Source organism: Terrapene carolina, unplaced genomic scaffold (genome assembly GCF_002925995.2).
Source record: "Terrapene carolina triunguis isolate 2854851 unplaced genomic scaffold, T_m_triunguis-2.0 Scaffold136, whole genome shotgun sequence".
Taxonomy (NCBI): domain Eukaryota; kingdom Metazoa; phylum Chordata; order Testudines; family Emydidae; genus Terrapene; species Terrapene triunguis.
The window spans coordinates 6,878,919-6,889,328 of NW_020664487.1; the positions used below are offsets into that span (position 1 = coordinate 6,878,919).

The 10,410-nt window shown below is 48.5% G+C and overlaps 1 protein-coding gene across 4 annotated transcripts in view; it reads left to right on the forward strand.

Annotated features, from left to right (window-relative positions):
* USO1 (USO1 vesicle transport factor) overlaps window positions 1-2,201 on the forward strand; it is a 71,087-nt gene extending 68,886 nt beyond the window's left edge. For 3 of the 4 annotated variants that reach the window (XM_026653355.2, XM_026653357.2, XM_026653356.2), the window contains one exon: window positions 1,199-2,201. In XM_026653355.2, the coding sequence (XP_026509140.1) occupies window positions 1,199-1,276 (78 nt within the window). In that variant the 3' untranslated portion in view covers window positions 1,277-2,201. The remainder of the gene's footprint in view (window positions 1-1,198) is intronic. The other variant, XM_026653358.2, reaches the window with a different exon arrangement.
* Window positions 2,202-10,410: the final 8,209 nt, after the last annotated feature.

Here is a 10,410-nt window from a genome sequence, read left to right on the forward strand (position 1 = left end):
CTGCCAGTCTGGGGTTCTGTCGGGGGGCCCCTGTAAATGTAAAATTTATTACTGGCACCCGAAACCTTAAATTACTGAAGACTTGGCACGCCACTTCTCAAAGGTTCCCTGCTCTATAAGAACCATAATCAGGGAGGCTCATGGACAGGAATAACCGCTAGTAGCTTTCAGCATGTTGCCATCGCATGCTTGCTAGAAAATAGGTCCAGATAGCTCTGATGTGCAGAAACCTGTCCGGGTTAAAAGTTGTCTTTCAAACCCACACCTGGCTATTCTGTCCTTCGTCTGCGAGTGGGTACGTCCCAGCGATACATGCGATACCACCGGATAGTAATCCACCAAGTGCACATGCTAGATTGGTCCCTTTCAGGGTGCATGGCTTCTAACAAACCCCACCGTAATTTACAACTGGGCTTGCACATCGGATCACATGTAACTGTCACTCTGCTGCTTAGGTGGTTGGCCAGGTGACTTGTGGTTAGATTTCCTATTTGAATACAAGTACTTTATGTGTCTCTAAATCCTATGGCTCTCCTAGGACTAGCCTTTCGGTAGCACATAATACCCCTCTTGGCCATGCTACACCGTTTGCAATGTCCTAACTCAAGTCGGTTTTGAAAGAAACGTGTGGAAACGTTTCTGTTCAATATTTCTACCAACTTTGGGACAAGTTTAAATAGAGAGGATCCATTCAACATTCTGTGGAAAGTTTGTGGGTCATCGAGTTACGAAAGAGGTCGTCACATGTAGTGGCTTCATTCAGAGGGTTTTGAAGTACTGCACAGACATTAAGTCTCAGCAATCAGTATGGTAGGTGGTCTCATTTTACTGGTGGGGAAACTGAGTCACGGAGGAAGGACTTACCCCAGGGCACAGGAAATAAGTGACAACTCTGGGAAGTTCTGTGTCCAGATCCCCGGCTTTCACTCCAGACAACAGTTTTCCTCTTCCCAGGACGGAGTTAAATAAAACCCGCTGATCTCTGGAGTTGACGTCTTAGCTTTGATGTCGGGAGCAGTGTGGTGATCCATGATGGTTGGTGCCTAGAAGTTGAAATACTGATATAAATGCAATTTGTATGGTAATTTTAGGTTTGCTTTAGGCTTGTTTTTCATTACTTTGCAGTTTGTTTGATCTCTGGCTCACACTTCTCTCAAATGTTGCTTCTCTCAAAAGAAATCCTTGATTTTTATTTCAGGTGGAAGATGAGGATGATATTGAATCTGGAGACCAAGCTGATGAAGATGAAGAAGAGGATGGGGAAGAGGAAGACTAATAGTGCTTTAGTGTCACCATGAGAAAATTAGAGGTTGCATTGTAATACAAAATTAAACTAATGCTGTTGACCTACAAAGTAAAACATCCACTTACGGAAGCAAATGGGGAAATAATGTTCTGGTTTTCTGAAGTGAAGTGTTTGGAAACCATCATAGGTGAAACAAAAATCACTGTTAAGTTAAACAAAAGTATCCCAACTTCTAACCGTTTAGAAGCCGCTTTAGACACCGTTTAAAGCATGAGGGTGACAATGCTACTGCCTTAGATCATTGTCGTTTACAGAAGTTCTGTGCATTTGTTTATCATTTTAATGTTTCTTTGGAACTCTAAGGTGATTAAATACATATGTATTTGGTTTAACATCTGTTGAATGGAATCATTGCTTCTACATTCAGCATGGAGCTAATCAGAACTCATAGGTTCCTTTAAAATAAGTGGCTATGTTGGAGCGGGGAGGGGGAGCGGGTGAGTTGGGGATTGTACACACCCAGTAGCTTCCGGTTCAAGTGTACTAAAACAAATGGAACTGAACAGTGTTGTGTGCCTTGACGCCTGAAATGGCTACACCGCAGTCTGTACCTCAGCGAAGAAACCCAAGGAAACTGCACCATTATGCTAACAATGAGGAGGGAATTGCATAGAAACTTGCAGCAGTATGGTAGCATTTCTAAGCTGAACTTCTCAATATTTTTAAAAAAACAAACCACCACTCATCCGAAAGATTAAATGTGCTACCAGATCATCATAAATGATTCCGTTGTATTCTTGAGTAAAGAAATGAAAATACAACTGATTTATGTAATTTATTGGCTCTTATGCAGAGTAGATAAGAGAATAGATTTTAAAAGAGCAAAATTAATACACAATGCATAAATTTCATGTTTTGGTAATAAAAATAGATATGTCCATTTAGTATTCATTCACTTCATTCTCTTGTCTTGTTTTTAATTGTGGATTTTACTGCTCATTTGAAGCAGAGTGGCTTAAAAACACCAGTCTGGCTGGATAGATTAAAAGGGTGCTCTCCAAGGTACTGGTTTCAGAGCTCATCAAGCTAACTTGAGGATGGTGAAGGTTCAGTTTTTTGAGCTGTTTAGCAGTTTGTAAGAATGAAGTTTCTCTTGGATTCTCCCAAGATGCTTTCATAGCCCAGGGCAGTATATCATAAGCCAAACAAGTAAGATTTAGACAAGTGAATGCAAATGGTTGGCTGGTTATATTATAAACATTTTAAAATTCTCGTGTATGTATTTACGACCTCCTGGGTAACAGTTCGTGTATGGGTTGAGTTGAAACAATCCTAAAATAAGGAGTTAGGAAGAGAGTTTGCTCCTGCAATCCCTTTATACTCACTCATTGAAGTCTGGGGGAGAGGAGTAAGGATCAAAGGCCATGGCAAAGTGGAGTCCTGGGCCGTATTGACAAAAAGGAGAGTTTCTGTGAAAGGTTTTCAGGTTGTGTGAAGCTTTATGCATGTTTGAGTAGTCATTTTAAAGTACACTTGGCTGCACTATGAATTCTTCAGCCTATTGACCCAGAATATATAATACCTTATCACTTCCTTAACTAAAACCATGTACCATATCTTGGAGGGTCTGTCACTTTAACTAGCCAGCTTGGTTTGCCTTTAAGTGGCGCAAAATAACCATGCCTCTCTTAGTCAAGGGACAAGCACTTATTCAAGAAGTCGTCCTGACATTGTTCTGATTGCCATATATATTGGAGTGCAAGACAGTATGGAGACGGAGCAGCCATTGACAGTTTGCTAACTCCCTGTCTTTAGTTCTTTGTTTCTTCCCTCTCAGGAAGTGAACCCCGCCCCCCCAAAAAAGTATGCCTAGCTCCCCCAGGTTTAAAAGTTGCGTCTCTGGCCGAGAAGCCATTCCAGTCAGCGATGGACCTTCCTGCTGCATGCGCTGCCTCGAAGAGTCACGTGTCTCAAAAATGCACTTTTTGCCTCAAACTAAAAGCAAGGGCTAGGAAAAACTGTGAATAAAATTACAACTCCTCATGATGAAAAGTTCACTTAGACCAACCCTCAGGACCCTTCCCCCTGTATAGCAGTCCCTGACGAGGCCGATTCCATCAATGTCCTTGGCTCAGCACTCTCTGGTGACTTCAAAGAGGAGAAAAAAATAAATAAATGGAGATATCCTATCTCCTAGAACTGGAAGGGACCTTGAAAGGTCATTGAGTCTAGCCCCCTACCTTCACTAGCAGGACCAAGTACTGATTTTGCCCCAGATCCCTAAGTGGCCCCCTCAAGGATTGAACTCTCAACCTTGGGTTTAGCCGGCCAATGCTCAAACCACTGAGCTATGGCTCCCCCACTTTGGATTCCTCTCAAAACAGGCTACAAGTCCCCTGAGTAGGGAATCAACCAAGAAAAAGAGGTCCCTGACAAGGTCAACCACCTCAGTACCCACCGACCTCGACTAGGTACACCCAAGACTGCGGGATCCTCAGATACCAGTACCACCAGTAAGCCTAAAGAGCCAAAGGGCGTAGGCTTGGGAAGATCGGCACCATTGGGGGAAAGGAGCGGTAGACAGTGATCTAGGTCCTCTAAAGCGGCACTGACTGAGCCATCTAGAGACTTGGTACCAAGTACTTTGGCACTGCAGAAGACCAGAACGACCACTGATCAATGATGAATGGTAAGCAGCAACTCCTGACTTGATTGCCATCAATATGATTGGCAAAATGATCAGCCCTCAAGGGTCACTCGTTTCCCATTCACGATCTCAGCACCTGATCGTCGCTACATGGTCGCCGTGACGGCTCAGTTCTTTGCATCAACACTGTTGGCAAATTGATCAGCCCTCAATGGTCAGCAGCAGAGCCGTAACTACGCAGTTTAGCATCCAGGGCGAGCACGCACAGGTGCGCCCTCACGGAATCCTGCCTTCCATTTAGCCCAGAGGTTTTCAAATTAGAGGGGCACGAAATACAGTTTGCAAACCTCTGGGCTAAATGGAAGGCAGAAATCTGGGCGGGCGTGTCACCCCGCCTGCCCCCCCACATCGCCTCTATCCTTCTGCTCCATTTTCCCACCCCCACAGCTGAGAAAAGCAAGAGATCATCATCCGTGTGGAATGGAGTTAGCCACAGAAGGCATATATCATTTCTATGATTGGAGGACATGTGCCTTCCCTGGCTAAGTCTGTTCCATATTGATGATATCTTGCTTTTCCCAGCCAAATCACAGAAACTAGGCTTTTCTATGGCAGCTCTTACGTAGCAACATTGGTATTAGAATTCCAGCTTCACTAGCTAATGATACTAGAGCTGGGTCAAACCCAAGCTGTAGTTACAGGCAGCAGCGGTAGAGCTCAAATAATAAGACAGGGTTGGCCTAATAAAAACAAAGCATTGCTTAATCTCTGCTAAGGGAGGGTTGGCTGAAGTTTGCTTAGAAAGGTCAATGAGTATCTGCTGATCTTGCGTTAAGGAGAGCCCACGAACGCTCTAACTGCAGGTCCCGGAGGCAGGATGTGAAAGACTCTTGCTGTGAGGAGAAAGTGAAGAATTCATTTGTATATGCAGCGAGAGGTGAGAACTAAACAAAACGTGGGTGTGATCCTGCACATCTCTGGGTGGCTTCAGTGACTGGGAGCTCTCAGTATCTCTTCACAACACAGCAGCTTCAGGGCAAAGTGTGCCCATGTGCTATTAGTGGCTAAGACTAGACTAGAGAAACACACACAGCTGTTTCACCCCATTTACTCTTACGGGCACCCAACATAACCATCGCATTCCTGCCTCAACATATAGCCCCCGGCAGAGATGGGAGACCAGGTTCTCTTCTGAATACAGTTGGTCTGAGACCTTAATAACTGTGTTCGCCAAGTGTCTTTGCCCTGTGAAATGACAAGGTTAAACCAGCCCACGTTAACGGATTACTGTCACATTTTACTAGCTCGGTGGTTAATGATGGAAAAGCAGAGGTGCTGTCTCCTCTCACAGCCTCCCACGTCACCACCCCACGGCTGTCTAGTAAAGCACTATGTCCGAACCAGAGAAGTGGAGGAAGAGGAGGATTCTGGTCTGCATATTGAGCACTCTGCAGTCAATCACACAGCCCCCAGTTTGGAACGGTCTGTGTTTTGCTACGGAACTGAATCTATGTCAGCCCAGCAACCATAGGGTGAGAACAGCACATATTTAATTCACGTGATCATACATCGGTCTATTCAAGAAGTCCTGTTGTAAAGTTGATTCTCCTCCCCTCCCCGACCTCATCAAAATACCTGCTGGATAATCAAAGAACCGCCGGGGATGCTGCTTGTGGTGGCTAATAAAGTGTTCAGGGTTCCCCTATTGACGGCTGTAGGGCACAGAGCCGAGCTGGGCTAATAATGGCTTGAGACTTCAGTGATCCCAGCATCTGAGCTACGCTAGGAACTCCTTGGTGAGGAAGGCTGCGTATGCTGCCAGAGCATGGCAGCTGCGAGCTCCCAGTCACAAGGACAAGGCCTTGCAAAGCTAGGTTAGGAAAAGCGGTGTGGGCGGAAAGAACCAGGTCCCCTGTAGAGCTGGCTGGGAAACAAGAATTCCATTTCACAAACAATACTGAGGTTTCAGTATATGCTGTGGGGGCGGGATAGCTCAATGGTTTGAGCATTGGCCTGCTAAACCCTGGGTTGTGAGTTCAATCCTTGAGGGGGCCACTTAAGGATCTGGGGCAAAAATCAGTACTTGGTCCTGCTAGTGAAGGCAGGGACTGGACTCAATGACCTTTTGGGGTCCCTTCCAGCTCTATTTAGAAAAGAATGGGAGTATTAACCCTAATGGAAACTCTATGACCTACGCTATTAATGGAGAAACAAAGAAAGATATAGATAAGGAACACTGAACTCTGTCTCTGCTAAGGCTCTGTCTCAGGCCAAAGGCAGTTGAGAAGGAACTGAGGGAAGTTTGCCCACACAGCGCTCTATAGTACCGAGGGAGAGCACAAGACGGGGAAAGTTCATGAGCAGTGAGGTAATTTTGGACCCTGCTGAGGGATGGACACCCAAGGTGAGACCAGGACTCTCTTGTGCTAGGCACTGTACAAACACACAGTGAGACAAAGAACTCCGGAGCACTAAGTCTAGGGCAGGGCATGGGAGGGAGGGACCCACCAAATTCATCTCATGGGAGTCACCAAACATCCATTAGCTGGGAAGAACTTTTGATCACTACTTGACATGATACAGAGTGCTGGCCACACTCCATTACCAGGATATTTCTGTGGGTGGCAGCACCAGACCAGACAACAGCCCCATGAAGAAAAGTATAAACAAGGTACTGCAAAATGCTCCTGTGTCAATGCAGTACAGTATAAGAAGGAGCTAGCCAGGCCTTCTCCTGCATTTCACATACACCCAAAATTCCTGCTGGGGTTAGGCCTTCAGTGACTAGCAAGTAGCACTACGTCGCCCATTACAGAGGTTAGCTAATTCTGACAAGAGCTTTTGGAGGGAGGGGCTTTAGCCCCAGTTCCCAGATGCAGAAGGGAGAGGTGCAGTGATTTGCCCAAGATGACCTAGCGGTCAAACAGGGATTATAATTCAGGACCTCCCAAGTCCTATCCTTGTGCCCATTCCTCTCTAGACCACTGCCACTTCAGAGTTACATGAATAGCATCAGCTCCTAAAAGACTTTTGAAAATGGGACTTAAGTGATTTGAGCTCCTCAGTGCTTGTGGTCCCTGATACAAAAATGGTTCCCCCCCCCACTCTGCTCCAAATAAGTCTCCATGTTCTAAATCTCCAGGCCAGAGTCCCACATGTATCCTAGCTGCGTTGTGCTGCTGTGATGCCATAGAGCAGCCCGGCCAGTGGAGCCAGGGAATGGCCGCTGGGTGTTGCCAGGCAGCACTAAGTAGTGTAGCATAGTGAGGAGTCTGGGCTCAATGCAGTCAGGTAGGGTCGCTGCCAGCCAGATGTATGAAGAGTGCACCTACGTGGATGGATGTGGGTGGGCCAAGGCCCCGGGCCTGCAGACACCCACATAAAGCTTAGCTTTACTCCCGTGAGTAACCCTACTGATTTCCAGGGCACGAGTCAGCCCAGCCATGTCAAGCACGTACACGAGTGCTTGCAGGCTCTGGGCCCAGGCCCAGAACCAGACGCCTTTGTCGCTGCCTCACCCTGAGGGGGGGTTGTAGTTGTGCGTTTTGCCAGCACATTTAATACCACGAGGCTTTGAAAGGCTTTCCATCCCTGTCTATTCTTAACACTTACCCCCACTGCTGCCTTTGGCTCCCCTCTGCGCCAGCCTGGCCTTTTTCTCCCCCCTCTTCCCCTCCAGCTCAGCCACCTACGTTTAACAGGCATTTTTCCCGTGGCTCACTAACCCATCTGTTATTCTGGGGAGGGCGGGATTGTCTTTGCATGGACTCAAGAGCAGGTATGTTGGCACAGCAGCGTGTACAGGTGTAGCCAGTTCTAGGTGGCGAGGGCCTTCGGCCTGCAATCGGTCTCTGCACCTTCTGCACCATAGTCCCTCCCTGCACTGTGGGGGGCAGCCCTAGAGGGCTCCACCTAAAAAATAATTAATGGATATATCCTATCTCCTAGAACTGGAAGGGACCTTGATAGGTCATCAAGTCCAGCCCCCTGCCTTCACTAGCAGGACCAAGTACTGATTTTGCCCTGGATCCCTAAGTGGCCCCCTCAAGGATTAAACTCACAACCCTGGGTTTAGCAGGCCAATGCTCAAACCACTGAGCTATCCTTCCTCCCCCACATGCTTCTTCCTGGTGTGTTTAAATCAGGAGGGGAGTTGGGAAAAGAGCCTTGCAACCTGGCTAACACTGGCCTGGGACTCAGAAGAGCTGGGTTCTCCCCTCTGCTTTGTGGCTTCTTGGATAAGTCGCTTCACTCCCCTTTCCCTGGGTTTCCCCCTCTCTAATGGTACCTGGTCTCCTGTGTAAAGTGCTTTGCGATCCACAGGGGAGAGCTGGGCTTTGTTAGACAATAGTTCAATGGGAGCCAGCCAGCAGCAACAGCTGGCTCGTCACATGTAGCAAAGTGGGACTGTAAAGCTAACACAGCTCAGCAGCTGAGAAGAGACCTGCCGGTTAAAAAGAAAGGAAAACAATAGAACGGGGAAGATGGAAGGGGTCCGGGTAAATGAGGGAGCAGACGTTTCAAATTCTGCCTCTAGTACCGCATCAGGCAATAAGATTGAAGATTTAGGTGCAGAGCGAGAGATTTCCTAGGGCTATCATCCATGAGCACAGCAAGAGATGGAGAGGATCCTCAACAGACCAAGGCACCAAAATCCAGCGGAGAGAGAAAAGTTTCATCTAAGAAACCAAACAGAAAGAAAATCTCTCCAGCTCCCTCAGTCAGAAGTCCTTCTGCCGTGTGATGTGGGGACCAGGAATATGGGAGCCCCTGAGGGGGTCAGAGTCCTGGGGTGACATGGAGTCAGAGTGTGAGGCGAGGAGGGACAAGTAGCTCATCTAATCAGACCTCGTGTACAGCCCCGGCCACCAGCACCCCCGCATGAAACCCCACAACTGCCATTCGATTAAAGCATTACAGCCCAAGGGAGACTACACTGTTCAGGACCAAGCTGCACCAATGCCTGACGCCCCTGCACTGGCAGGTGCACTCACCACAAAGGCACGTCTTCGTGGCCAGGCATGGGGCTAGCAGCTTTCTTCCCATACGGCACCCCCGGCCGATAAGCCACCGCAGCCACAGAGTGCCTCTCTTCCCGTAATTCACAGCTCTCCCTCTTTGCGACTCAGCCCTCTGGCTAGGTCACAATAGAGTTCCCCCCAGCCCCAGGGTATCGAAGTCTCACCCGAGAGTGACTATGAACGCGCCCCCTGCTGCTACAAACTTCCTCTCTATCATCCCTACCCAGCTTCCCCCTCAGCTGGGCGGCATCTGCCATTAGTGTTTCTAAATACCCAGGGCTCTCTTCAGGGGCAACTGTGACGGTTAAAGGGCCTCTTCCGGGTGCTGGTGTGAGGCGAACACCCCCTCACAGCAGGGACCTGAGTCAGTGAGATGTACCCAGGGTTGTTACACGCTGAGGAATGTTGTTACTGTTCTTGGAACTCCAGTGCCACCTGCACTAACAGGCCGTGCAGCACGTTCATTCAGCAGATCTCCGTGTTATTCATAAGAAACAGCACAGGCTCGGTTCGGGGGCGCAGGCGCTCGGCCAGAGTTATTGCACGGTACCGGCCGGCACCCCATAGGAGCTACAGATACACTGATATGTGAGTGCCCGCGACAATGGTACCAGCTCAGTCAGCGAACCAGGACGCTGCCCCCTAGGCTTGCCAAAGGTGCCCCTCTTAGGATTTCCCCTTTTATAGATTGACACAGACAAGTTACACATCACACTCCTGATGCGGTTAGTTATTACCCTTCTCCTTGTGCCTGCAAGTTTGAACAAAACATCCCCATCCATTATCCTGTCCTTGTGTTCCTATACCGCCTCCTCAAAATGGGCTCATGCCCTTACTTGAGAACTCTGGGTGTTCCTGTACCAGCCTCTCTGGTCAGGAATGTGCTTATTGGGTACCCAATACCTAGTGTGTTGTTATTTGGCCTAGGCCAGGCCTACAGCCTTTGGTGTTAGTTATGTCTAGGGCTCCAGCCTACACTCAGATCATTCCCAGCAATGCACCCCCACTCCATTCTGCAGGGGAAGGTGAAACCCGGCTGCCCCGCAAGGTTCCTGCCAATCTGACCTGGAGGAAAATTCCTTCCTGACCCCATGCATGGCGACCAGTTAGACCCTGAACATGTGAGTAAACACCCGCCAGTCAAACCCCTGAGAGACTGAATGTCCTGTGCCACCTCACAGCTCTGATCCTCCCTGTGCAGTGCCCTGTCTCCAGCCATGGCCATCCTTGAAGCTTCAGAAGAAGGAGACTGTAACGGTGATCTGCTCCTTTAATAGCCCAGTGGAGGGGACAGGGAGCAGCCGACCTTACCCCAGAGAGCTGCTGGGAAGCAGCTGACACAGCTGCTCAGCACCTCACGATGGCCCACACTCTCAACTGGACCATGAAGGCGAGCTCAGCCATGAAGGGGTGGGGGAAGCCATGGCTGCCACGCTGGTTTCTGGTGGAGAAAGCCAAGCAGGAGATTGTTCAGGCAGAGGGGGAAGACAAGAGAG